A 13,211-nucleotide genomic window follows, 5' to 3' on the forward strand; every position below is an offset into this window, starting at 1 on the left:
CATCCGGCCAGCCGTGACCAGGATGTACAAGTGCGGAACATAAATCCAATCCTGGCGGACCAGCTGGCCCCTTCGCTCGCCGCTGGTTTGACATCATGGCAGCGACTGCAAAGCTTTCATTTCGTGTAAATTGCTTTTCATGAGCAAACCTCAGTTGCGACACGCGCTTAATTAAAAGTACAGCCTTTAGCTTTGAACTGCAGAGTGCATCTTAAATATGAAAGGATTCTCTCAAATGAAACATTGATCATTGTTTGTTTGCATGCCAGCTGAATATTTGCCCAGCTATTATCATAGCAGAGAGCTGCGCTCTCCGCATCTTTCCAATCAGACAGAAAATAATGCAAAATTGGACGTGCATTGATGGAGTGAACAATGCTCCTCGCTTGCCTGCCCTCCTCCGCAGTGGCGGTTGTAGCTTCAGTGGCGCCCTGTGACTTTCTTTTTCCCATGTTTTGTTGACACTTAATCATCATCCCCCACCATCGACGCCTCAACTAACAGCCAAAGCTAAACCAACTCACACTGACTCACAATTCGCTCCATTTTGTTATTGAAATTCTCCGAGTCAAATAACATATGTCAACTTCATATCACATTTAGAATGAAAGTTGTTTTATTTTTGAGCAATTTCTGTTGGAATTTAATTGTTTACCTTCTAATTAACCTGAAGGCTATGGCCGAGTGGAGAACTCGCCCCCGCCCCTTACAGTAATCCCTCGTTTATTGATGTTGATTGGTTCCAGATCTGACCATGATAAGTGAATTTCTGCAAAGTAGCATTTGTTATTTATAAATCGAATATTTTTGGATTTAGAGCATGGTAAACATGTTTACGACCTTCTAAGACAATTTTTAACATTATTAGAGCCCTCTGAACATGAAATAACATCCCTATAGTCACCTTTACACTTGTATTACCCAATATAGTAGACATAATAAGAGAAAATAAGCCATTTAAGACATAAATAAAACTCGTGCTCATGTGTGTTACTACAAATGTGTTTCCTAGGGGAGCTGAGTGACAGGTGGACAGGAAGTGGCATCGGGTGTTCAGGGTTGACTTTTAGCTTGCCTTGGCAGCAACAGTTGCAAAGGTTGAAACCTGCAATAAAAGCCTGTAGTTTCTGTAATCACGTCTGGTGGTTGTGTGTCTTATCGAACATTACAGTAACATTACTGACACCTAGTGACTAGCGTAAGCTACATATCAGTCACGTGTCTTGGAATGCGTATTCTGAATGCCAAAATATATGTATTTCAGTTTAGACAGTTTTGTGCTTAAAAATGCTTAATTTAGGCAAAAATACATCCATCCATTTTCCTCCGGGTCCGGGTCGCGGGGGCAGCGGTCTCAGTCTCAGACGCTGCGCCGATCTGCCTGTCGACCTCACGCTCCAACCTTCCCTCACTCGTGAACAAGACCCCGAGATACAGTCCTTGAACACCTCCACCTGGGGCAGGACCTCATTCCCAACCGGGAGGGAGCATTCCACCCTTTTCCGACTGAGAACCATGGCCTCGGATTGCGAGGTGCTGAGTCTCATTCCGGAAGCTTCACACTCAGATGCAAACCGCCCCAGCTGAAGGTGACAGCCCAATGAGGCCATCAGGACCACATCGTCTGCAAACTAAGGCCCCCGAACTGGACTTCTTTGACACCTTGGCTGTGCCTAGAAATTCAAGGGACGCGGTCGAATGCCTTTTCCAAGTCCACAAAGCACATGTAGACCAGTTGGGCAAACTCCCAAGTACCCTCCAGTATCCTCGCAAGGCTGTAGAGCTGCTCCCGTGTTCCGCGATCGGGACGAAAACCACATTGCACCCCCTGTGGCTGAGGTTCGACTAACGGTTGTACCCTTCTCTCCAGCACCCTGGAATAGTCTTTCCCAGTGTGATCCTCCTATAGTTGGAACACACCCTCCGGTCACCCTTCTTGAAAAGGGCACCACCACCCCGGTCTGCCAATCCAGAGGTACCCCAGTATGGGGTGCACTGGTATCCCGCCTGTAGAGGGCGCCCGTCAGACACACACATCCTGACCTGATGAGCAAATAAGCACTGAGCACAAATAAATGTGAATCTTGTTTTTTCTTTCCCCCCGTCCATACAGCGCCCCCAAGAGGATGCCTCCCGGTGCCCATGTGGTCCGTAGCCAAAGTCACCACTGCTCCTACATCACTAAAACTAGGGAGTCTAAAGAGCGAAGGACAGCAGCAGCTTGTTTCATCATTATAAAAAAGAAGTCAAGACAATTGAGCTGCATGTTTGATAAACCTATGGAGTGCTCATAAAGTCTGACTATTCCTTCCCATTTTCCTTAATGGCCGCCCGGGGCTTTCAGTCCTCTCCCGAGCTCACATTAGATTTTGATAAGATGAAGCGTCGTGGATGTCGCCTTCCTGCTCAGACGGTGTTTATCATTTGTCACGCGTGGCGAGGTAGCGTTTATTTGTGCCTCCTGGACCGAGATGAACAAATCCATTTCATCCTCATTCCACGCTGCTCGTAATGCTGAAGGCCACACAGTGGATCCCACACGTTCACGAATCAGCATTTAGTTTGCCGATGTGTGGTAAAAAATAAAACACTCAATACTAATAAATTCTCAGCAGAAAACACATCTCATTCACCCTTAGTGTGTAATCATTTATAAATACATGTACCATACATGTACCACTGTTAAAAGCCCACTATTTTTACATATTCATGTCTTTATGCTGCACTCATCAAGCCTTGAGAATTCAAACTTTGTTCAGCGGTCCTTGAACGCACCATAGACGCAAACTAAAACTTACATACAGTCATCCTTCGCTACATCGCTGTTCAATCATCGCACCCTCACTCTTATCGTGGTTTTTCACAAATGTATTCGTTCATAAACCATTGCTGTTTCGTGGTTGAATACGGCCTGTTATCAGTTTAAAAAAAAAAAGCTAAATTAAGCATTTTCAAGCTTAAAAATGACTAAATGAAGTCAAATACAAATACAAGGCAGAAACAGCATTCTAATTGTGAACGTAGTATTCTACATTGGCCACTAGGTGTCAGTGATTGTTCGTTGAGACAAGCACCAAACGTGATCACCAGAACAGGCATTTATTGCAGTTTTTAATTATCTCAGGCTCAATAGTAATAACATAATCATAATAACAACACAGACTACTGTTGGGGCCACAACCCAGGACAAGCTAAAACTTTGTTCACCCACCCATAAGGTCCCCTCGGGAGCACATTTACTGTGATACACTCGAGCAGGAGTTTTATTTACTCTTATTCTGTCTACTATAGTGGGTAATACGAGCATAAAGCCATTTGATATAGATGAGGCAATAGTCACTGCAGGAAGTACACCATCCAGAATAAAACAACAATTAACTGCTAACGTGTACGTCTGTTATCTTTTTTATCTCTATTTATCTATATGGCTGTGGGTGTCTGTATATATATCCATATTTTCTATTTTTTTTCTGATTATATCTACTATATTAAGTAGTAAAGGTGACTATAGGGGTGTTATTTCATGTCTGTAGGGCTCTAATAATGTTATTAACAGTATTTAGAAGATTATAAACAGGTTTTCTGTGCTGTAAATATGAAAATATTCCTTGTATTAATATTGAATCCTACTTCACGGAAATTCACTTATCATTCACTTCACTTATCGAACTAATTAACTGCGGTGAATGAGGGACGACTGTGACTGAGATTCCATCCGTTCATGAATCATCTTCCAGTATCATTCATTTGTAGTGAGTAACTGTACATGTTATCATTTAAAATGTGTTTAACAAGTATGTGAGAGAAGGGAGGGTTCTGAGTCACTTTTATTGCAAATGTTGATCCAAAATCAGAGGGGAATGTCGGAAATATTGTCAGAAATAGACATTTTTATGGGCGTATCAATTATTCGCGGATTTTTGCCATTGGTGGTGGACGTAACTCCGTAAATAGCAGGCATCTGCTGCATGCTGCTGCTGTGTCAAGTCTCCTCGTCAATGTGCAGATGGTGTGGGAGAGCGGCTGCGTGGTCATTGTCATGCTGACCCCCATCTCGGAGAATGGCGTCAAGCAGTGCCACCACTACTGGCCGGATGAGGGATCTGATGTCTACCACTTCTACGAGGTACGTCAGGTGACAAACGAATGTCGTGGAGGTGTTTTTATGCACTTTTAACACGATGTCCGTTCAGGTCAACCTGGTGTCCGAGCACATCTGGTGCGAGGACTTCCTGGTTCGGAGCTTCTACCTGAAGAACCTGCAGACCAACGAGACGCGCACCGTCACGCAGTTCCACTTCCTCTCCTGGACGGAGCGCGGCGTTCCCACCACGGCGCGCACGCTGTTGGACTTCCGCAGGTAGAGTAGAACGGCACGCTTAGACACAGAACCTTTACCTTGTCCTCTCTCCTCTCAGCACCTTGGTGGCCGTGTGGTAGAAAAGGTGGATCTAACGAGGTTTCACTCCCCCCCCCTCGCCTCTCCAGCATGTGATGCAGCAAATGAAAAGGCTGCGCTGCTTGCTTGGCTTGGGAAGAATAGGAGAAAAAAAACAGCTAATTGAAAGAGCCAATTAAACGAGAGGAGAAAAGAGAGAGGGGGTTGTTAGCAACTGAATAACCTCGCCTGCTTCTCCATGTAATGCTCCTCAGGGAAGCCATGGAGGGACATGTCCAAATGAGAACGCAATGCGTGTGATTTGTGGATGGAAGTTTGAATATCTTCTCATCCAATTAGCAGCCTTACTTTCTTACCACACAAGCTTTGCAGGTTGTGTTTTTGCGGTTGCCAGTGTCATTTTTGTGATGTTGCAGCTAGTAATATGAGCCCAGTTGCATAGTCACAAAAGTGATCATTGGAAACTGTGTCTCCTCAGCCGCGCCTAACCCCCACCCTCCCCTCCGCTCTCACCCGTCCTTCCCTGTGGCTTGCATGGGAACTTCTGCCTTCTTTTTACTGCAGAGAAATGCTTTCAAACATACATGTGTTTCTATTTCCTTCATGGTTGTATAAAAAACACAAAAGAATGACAGATGAAACATGCTGCAGTCATTTACACATCAGTTAAACCAGAGATACGATATGGTGTAGTGTAATGTAATATGATATAAATGTGAAGACATAGTGTGCACATCCGTTAAACCAGAGACAGTTCCTCCATTTTTTTTTTTTTTTGGAAAGGCACGGGCGCTCGTGCTGTTTCCATGGCAACAGTGTGGTGCAAAAAGGCTCGCCGGCCTTCACCACACCTCGTAATTGTTGGGGTTAATGCGTCGGCGGCAGACAATCCTAATCCTAACATCGCCCGCTGTCGTCCGTCTAACACATGATGCGGCGTGCTGACGTGACAGCCACTGATTGGCGACCGTGATTATTGACAGGTTTGTTTGAGGAACTAACTTCATCACTAACTTCTTTTTCGTCTTTTTGTCTTCTTTTATTGCAGGAAGGTCAACAAGTGCTACCGGGGTCGATCTTGCCCCATCATTGTTCACTGCAGGCAAGTATTTCTACCTGATGATGAGGTACTTCATTTCAGGCCCCTCACTCGGGGATGTCCAAAGTGCGGCCCGCAGCTCGTTTTGTATTAGCCCTTGGCATATTCATTCATTCATTTTCTATGCCGCTTGTCCTCACGCGGGTCGCAGTGGCATGCTGGAGCCTATGGGGCGAGAGGCACGGTACCAGCCAATGGCAGGGCACATATAGACAAACAAGCATTCACATTCACATTCATACCTATGGACAATTTAGAGTCGCCACTTAACCTAACATGCATGTTTTTGGAATGCGGGAGGAAACCGGAGAACATTCCCAAACGGAATAGCCTGTTAACGGTGGTAAATAATTAATTTAATTCATCACATTAATTTTTTAAAGCATAATGAACGCATACGCATCACAACAAGCAACGCTTCTCTGTTATGACAACAGATTGAGGCGTCGTGCAAGCGTCCCTGCAAAGTCCCACAGAGTCTGGCGCTCTTTTCTAACTAACGACCGCAAGATGCATTCACGGACACTCCAAACATCACAAAATGGTCTAAATAACCGGAAATACAAGGAAAAACAATAAATGGATATTCTTATCCCTCATGCGGAATCTCAGAAAATGCACCCAAAACGAGTGAATCCAACTTAAATGACGCGGTGTCTTTGAACGCAACCCCTCATTGCTCATAATAACACAGTTGAAGTCTGTTTCAAATGTTTTGCTACTACTTTTTTTGTGCTTATAACGTGAATTTCTTAATGTGGAGCTGTTGATACAGTAAAAATATTTCAGACATAGTTGCAAATGGTGATTAATCATGATTAATTAATTAAAAAACATGATTAATCTGATTTTTTTTTTTTTTTAAATCATCATTTGACAGCCCCAATTAGGTGTCACACAAATATATCTTACCTATAATACAAAACTAAGATATGGATGTTTTGTTAGCTTAGCATATATTGAGCTACAGTAGATCCCCACAGATGGTTAAAAATCACTAGTAACGCCCATAAAAACGTCTTATTTTGTACACACAACTCACTCCCCGGCTTTCCAGATCCCCCTGCTAGCTTGATGTGGGTGTTCTCTTTAGATTTTGGATCGACATTTGCAATAAAAGTGTAATTATTAGATTAGAATCAGCTCCGGAACCCACCCCTTCTCTCTCCAGTATGCCTCACACACCTATTACAGTAAATACACGTAGAGTATAAAACGCATGGGTACTCACCACTAATGAATGATAATGGAAGATGATCCACGAGCAGATGAACTGGACTTGGAAGTTATATGTTTCACTTTTGCGTCTCACTGCAACTATGGTGCGTTCAAGGATTTAATGGGATTAAGATGAGTTCTCTGTGGAAAAGAGACTTTTTTTGTATTTTTTTTTAGTCAAAGTGGGCCCCCATCCTTTTTAATTTTTGCTGGAAAAAGTTTGGACACCCCTGTCCTCACTAAATGAGGTCTTGTGTCCTGATGGTCGATGGCGTGGCTTGGTTAAGTTGGTTTAGATTGGTTTATGGTAAACAGCACTTTTAATAGGCACACGGTGTTAAGTCATGCGTGGCCCGAGCGTCTCGCGGTGGATTAATGAAGCTGTGGCCGCGCTCCTTGCCTTTATTAGGGACTTGTTTGCAATTAACATGCAGCGCCGCTGAATGGCCGCCGGGCACAAAGGGAGGCTTTTCAGAGACTATCTGTGGAGTAATGGAAAAGCAAGGCCCTCCAAAAAGCCGCCCCTGGCCTCTCCAGCTCTCCTGTGCTCCCGAGGTGCATGCTTTTAAAAGCCTTTGTCCCCGCCGGGCCTGTGAAGCCCGTCTCAGGACCACACATGGTCCAATCACATTCATTGCATCATCACATCTTCTGCGTCCAGGCCGATCAGTGTTTGCTCTGTGGTACGTAGCCGTGTGTCTTCCTGCCGATGTAAATGAGCAATTAGCTTAACGATCCGTCTCTGTCTCTCCCTGTGTCTGCAGCGATGGAGCTGGCAGGAGTGGAACGTACATTCTGATTGACATGGTCCTCAATCGGATGGCCAAAGGTAACGCTCAATGGCTTCCCTTTCACGCTTTCTGCTTGCGTTGCCGCAGCAACACTAAAGCATCTCATTGGCCACAGGGTCGCAACGGGGATGCATTAGAGGGTGACTTTTTTTGAGGCCGTTAGGGGACAAAGAGAGGAGCGGGAAAATAAAAAGTTGAATCAACATTAGTCATTTACTGGCCATTTCTCCTGCTGCGTCACAGCTTCTTACTTTATTGACTTTACACATTACTTACAGCACTTAGAATACTTTGTTTGTGTCGTTCTTTCATACTCCTTCACCTCCACATTTCTCATTCAACATGTTCAGCTCATTGGGGGCATGTGTTGACAAAAATCCCACATTATTCCGTAACTGCACATTTTCCATGACAATATTCCCATCCACATTTCTCAGCCCATTCAAAGCATTCCTACATGAAGAATATCCATTTCCCACATTTCCCAAATTCTCACTTTTCCCAGAATTCCACCTTTAAGAATTCCAATAGAAATTAATGCGACCATTCCAGCTTCAAAACATTCCGGATTTCGGAAAAATCTGAATTTTACACATCCTGTAATTCCACTTTTTGCGTAGTTCCGCATTTTGCGTTCATGGTTTTAGTTGAGCTTCATCCCGTCTGCATTCACACGCCGTTTCTATTATTTCTTGTGTGGTTTTGCACAAGTAAATGGGCCGTAAATGTAAGCAGAGGTGTAGTGTAGCTTTTCCTGCTCCACTCCAGCCCAACAGGAGACCTCATGAATCAGCGATCAATGAATGGACCAATTGTCAGACTTACATGAAATGCTCTCTATTGCTATTTACAGACACCGTTAACAGTCCACCGTGAGTATCTCAGTCGCTGCCTGCACGCTGGGCGGTCGCCAAAGGTCACCACCAAGCGTCCTTTTTAAAGCTTCGCCTGCCCTCTGACCTTTGACCTCTTTGTCCTGCGTCCCGCTCGTTAAGAGTAGGTTAGGAGGAGCGGTCAAAGAGTCGTAAGAAAATGGCATGAAAGCCACCGCGCTCTCTTTTCAAGCTTTTGCCAAAAAGGACGTAATCTGCCCTCCAAAGCTTTTCTTCACTCGGCTGTGGAATGTCAGGAAAGTCTGGTTTGGAAGCTCAAGTACTTGCAAGCCAGCTGCAGTCCCTTTCTTACTTGTACTCCAAATGAAGGTGAAATGTTGAACGCTTTGCCTCCAAACTCAACAATCTCCTCCTGCATGTTTGATCCAGACGGTCTGTGGCCCCCGTCCAAAGCTTTCTAAGCTCAATGGAATAATTCTGGGGGGGGGGCGAGATTGACAGATGTGAGGTGGATTAGTGCGCCGCTTTGAAGCCGCTCCAATGTTGCTGTGTTGCAGGTGCTAAAGAGATTGATATTGCCGCTACCCTGGAGCACTTGAGAGACCAGAGAGCCAGCATGGTCCACACAAAGGTAGGCCGACTGGGGGAGGAGGGGCGGGGTCATCACAACCCCCCAGAGATGAAAGAAAAACTGCTTTCATCCATAAACTTTAACCCATAAGAAGCTATTTCAAGCCCAACGATGGTAGATATACCACAGTGTATGACGTTCCATACAGTATATGTTGCACGGTTGCCTCATTTATAAATGGGATATTTTCATAGTTGGAGCATAGAAAGCTTGTTTACAACCTTCTGAATATGGTTGTTAACATTATTAGAGCCTTATTTATTGTTCTGTATAAAATAATACCCCTGTAGTCACCCTTACACCCAATATATTACCCAATATAGCGGACATAATAAGAGAAAATAACAGACTCACACTTTGGCATTGGGAGAGTTTCTTGTTTTTTTTCGGTTTCCTGTTGTGTACAGTACTTCCTACGGTGGCTATTTCATCAATGTAATGTTACCGACACCTAGTGACTTCACTCTTACTTCATTTAGCCATTTTTAGGCTTGAAATGCTTAATTTAGGCAAAAAAAAAACCATACAAATCTTCTAAATGCGTTTTTTAACATTATTAGAGCCCTCGAGACATGAAATAGCACCCCTGTAGTCACCTTTACACTGGTGTTACCCAATATAGTAGACGTAATAAGAGAAAATGAGACATAAATAAGACATAACGTTGACTCAGACATGTTGGCATTGGGAGAGTTTCTTGTTTTTTCGGTTTCCTGTTGTGTACAGTACTTCCTGCGGTGGCTGTTTCATCAATGTAATGTTACCGACACCTAGTGACTTCACTCTTACTTCATTTAGCCATTTTTAGGCTTGAAATGCTTAATTTAGGCAAAAAAAACCCCATACAAATCTTCTAAATACATTTTTTAACATTATTAGAGCCCTCTAGACATGAAATAGCACCCCTATAGTCACCTTTACACTGGTGTTACCCAATATAGTAGACGTAATAAGAGAAAATGAGACATAAATAAGACATAACGTTGACTCAGACATGTTGGCATTGGGAGAGTTTCTTGTTTTTTCGGTTTCCTGTTGTGTACAGTACTTCCTGCGGTGGCTATTTCATCAATGTAATGTTACCGACACCTAGTGACTTCACTCTTACTTCATTTAGCCATTTTTAGGCTTGAAATGCTTAATTTAGGCAAAAAAAACCCATACAAATCTTCTAAATGCGTTTTTTAACATTATTAGAGCCCTCTAGACATGAAATAGCACCCCTATAGTCACCTTTACACTGGTGTTACCCAATATAGTAGACGTAATAAGAGAAAATGAGACATAAATAAGACATAACGTTGACTCAGACATGTTGACATTGGGAGAGTTTCTTGTTTTTTCGGTTTCCTGTTGTGTACAGTACTTCCTGCGGTGGCTGTTTCATCAATGTAATGTTACCGACACCTAGTGACTTCACTCTTACTTCATTTAGCCATTTTTAGGCTTGAAATGCTTAATTTAGGCAAAAAAAACCCCATACAAATCTTCTAAATGCGTTTTTTAACATTATTAGAGCCCTCTAGACATGAAATAGCACCCCCGTAGTCACCTTTACACTGGTGTTACCCAATATAGAAGACGTAATAAGAGAAAATGAGACATAAATAAGACATAACGTTGACTCAGACATGTTGGCATTGGGAGAGTTTCTTGTTTTTTCGGTTTCCTGTTGTGTACAGTACTTCCTGCGGTGGCTATTTCATCAATGTAATGTTACCGACACCTAGTGACTTCACTCTTACTTCATTTAGCCATTTTTAGGCTTGAAATGCTTAATTTAGGCAAAAAAAACCCCATACAAATCTTCTAAATGCGTTTTTTAACATTATTAGAGCCCTCTAGACATGAAATAGCACCCCTATAGTCACCTTTACACTGGTGTTACCCAATATAGTAGACATAATAAGAGAAAATGAGACATAAATAAGACATAACGTTGACTCACACGTGTTGGCATTGGGAGAGTTTCTTGTTTTTTTTTCGGTTTCCTGTTGTGTACAGTACTTCCTGCGGTGGCTTTTGTCTCATCAATGTAAAAAAATACATACAAATCTTCTAAATGCTGTTTTTAACATTATTAGACATGAAATAACACCCCTATAGTCACCTTTACACTTGTATTACCCAATATAGCAGACATAATAAGAGAAAATAAGACATATGAGACATAAATTAGACAACGTCGACTCTGACATGTTGGCATTGGGAGAGTTTGTTGTTCCTTTTTGCCTGTTTTGTACAGTACTTCCTATTGGCTCATCAGTGTACCATTACTGACACCTGGTGACCGGTGTACAATGCTACATGTCATCCCAACGTTTTTGAATGCGTCTTCTGGATATATTTGTATTTTACTTCATTTGGCCATTTTTATGCTCGAAAATGCTTAATTTAGGCAAAAAAAAGTAAAATGTGCTATTTCTTTTTACCAATAAGCCGTATTCAACCGCGCTTTCTTGGCCAAAACTAAGCTTTTGGAAATGAGCTGCTTACCTGCCGTGGCCTGGGATAGTCACATGACAGTCACATGACAACCACTCCAAAAATGTTTCGTCTGCTTCACTTCGGGACTTGACGAGTTCGAGTGGAGCACAAAGCTGTTAGGGCTCATTTGAACACATGGAAAGTCTTCCTATGGGTTAATAGGTTACGTGGTGACTAGTTTTTAACTAGTTCTTGTTCTTGTAATGTTTACTACTGCAGGTTGTATGGAAGTACGTACCTGGTTCGACAGGAGAGCATTGACTTGACGTAAGGCTACTCTATTGATTAGCGAGCTTGCGCTCCCCCTTGTGGTGTAGATGAGCACTGCAGACTGCATGGTGGACGCCACAAGAATATAAACACATCTAGTGTCCTGTAGGCGGGGGGCTTTAGGGGCGGAATCAAACGTCATTCCCAATGTGCAAAGAGGGGCGTGGTCATTTAACGATGCATCCACGGAGGAGGAGGAGGAAGCAGCTGTCAATCAAAGCTTCAAATCTCTCACCTCTTCTCCCTCTTCTTCCTCATCCTCGTCCTGCAGGAGCAGTTTGAGTTTGCGCTGACAGCCGTGGCCGAGGAGGTGAACGCCATCCTCAAGGCGCTTCCCCAGTGAAGGTGGCCCCCCGCCTCACCACCACCGCGCCATCTGCTGACGCCCCCCCATCACCTCCCTCTCTATTTATATCAATAATATATATCTCATGATATGTAACGCTACATATGCTATATTGTCATGAATGTGTAAAGGTGATCTAATGTACCGAGTAGTCCCTGAATGCACCACCACTCCATCAGGTCACATTGCAGCGATGAGAGCAAAGATTTAACTCTGATTAACTTCATGTAGACGTTCTATACTAATGATCAACATGCTGTATGTCATCATGCGATTGTATTTTCATGACAAGAATAAATGAGAAAAGAGTCATTTTACAAGAATAAAGGTGTAAATGTAACACTTTATTCTTGTAATACCAAGGCTTTTTCCCCCCTTGTAGTACTTGGTCATAATGTAGGATAAACATTTCTGTTGATTGTGGTCAGAATGCAGTGTATTGTATTCCAATACTGCTATATTACAATCCTGTGTTACTGTGACTCAAGTGAAGTATCCATCTCTGCTATTATCAGATACTAGTTAGTACAAGTAGTGGACAATAGATGAACTAGCACTGCTATTATCAGCTACTTGTTAGTAGGACTAGTTAGTACAAATAGTGGACAATAGATGAACTAGCACTGCTATCATCAGCTACTATAGTGCGTAGAAGTAGTGAAGTAGATGAAGTAGTTGTTTCACTCATCACTGCTAAGTAAATATGTTATCATCTATGGCAAGAATACAGTCTATTTTGTGTCAACATTCACATTGATAATAAACTGAATTAAAACCACACTGCCTTTATACATTTCATGTCCCATCATGCACCTGGAGGGTGGGCAGACGCCACTCAAATCTCACCAATTCAAGAAGGTTACTGTAGTGTGCTTGGCTTGCCCAGGGGTGTCCAAAGTGCAGCTCGGGGGCCATTTGTGGACTGTGGCAGATTTTTTTTTTTTTTTTCTGCCCTGGACATGTTTTAAAAGTACAATTCAACAAGAAAATGAACAGAAATGGAACAAAAAAAAGTACGTTTACAAGAATAAAGTAGAAAAATTAGAATGAAGTCAAAATGTTAATATAAAAATTGTAACATTACGGCCAAAAAATGTAACACTATTGAGGACAAAAAATTCAATTTTTGCAATTTTA

At 42.8% G+C, this 13,211-nt stretch overlaps 1 protein-coding gene across 1 annotated transcript in view; it reads left to right on the forward strand.

The window, feature by feature from the left end:
* ptprn2 (protein tyrosine phosphatase receptor type N2) overlaps positions 1 to 12,861 on the forward strand; it is a 125,226-nt gene extending 112,365 nt beyond the window's left edge. Inside the window, exons 17-22 of the mRNA XM_054765011.1 lie at positions 4,007 to 4,126; positions 4,194 to 4,360; positions 5,448 to 5,501; positions 7,481 to 7,545; positions 8,898 to 8,971; positions 12,000 to 12,861. Coding sequence (XP_054620986.1) covers positions 4,007 to 4,126; positions 4,194 to 4,360; positions 5,448 to 5,501; positions 7,481 to 7,545; positions 8,898 to 8,971; positions 12,000 to 12,071 — 552 coding nt within the window. The 3' untranslated portion in view covers positions 12,072 to 12,861. The remainder of the gene's footprint in view (positions 1 to 4,006; positions 4,127 to 4,193; positions 4,361 to 5,447; positions 5,502 to 7,480; positions 7,546 to 8,897; positions 8,972 to 11,999) is intronic.
* The last annotated feature ends 350 nt before the right edge of the window (positions 12,862 to 13,211 follow it).

The sequence above is a fragment of the Dunckerocampus dactyliophorus genome, chromosome 21 (assembly GCF_027744805.1).
Source record: "Dunckerocampus dactyliophorus isolate RoL2022-P2 chromosome 21, RoL_Ddac_1.1, whole genome shotgun sequence".
In the NCBI taxonomy this organism is placed as follows: Eukaryota; Metazoa; Chordata; class Actinopteri; order Syngnathiformes; family Syngnathidae; genus Dunckerocampus; species Dunckerocampus dactyliophorus.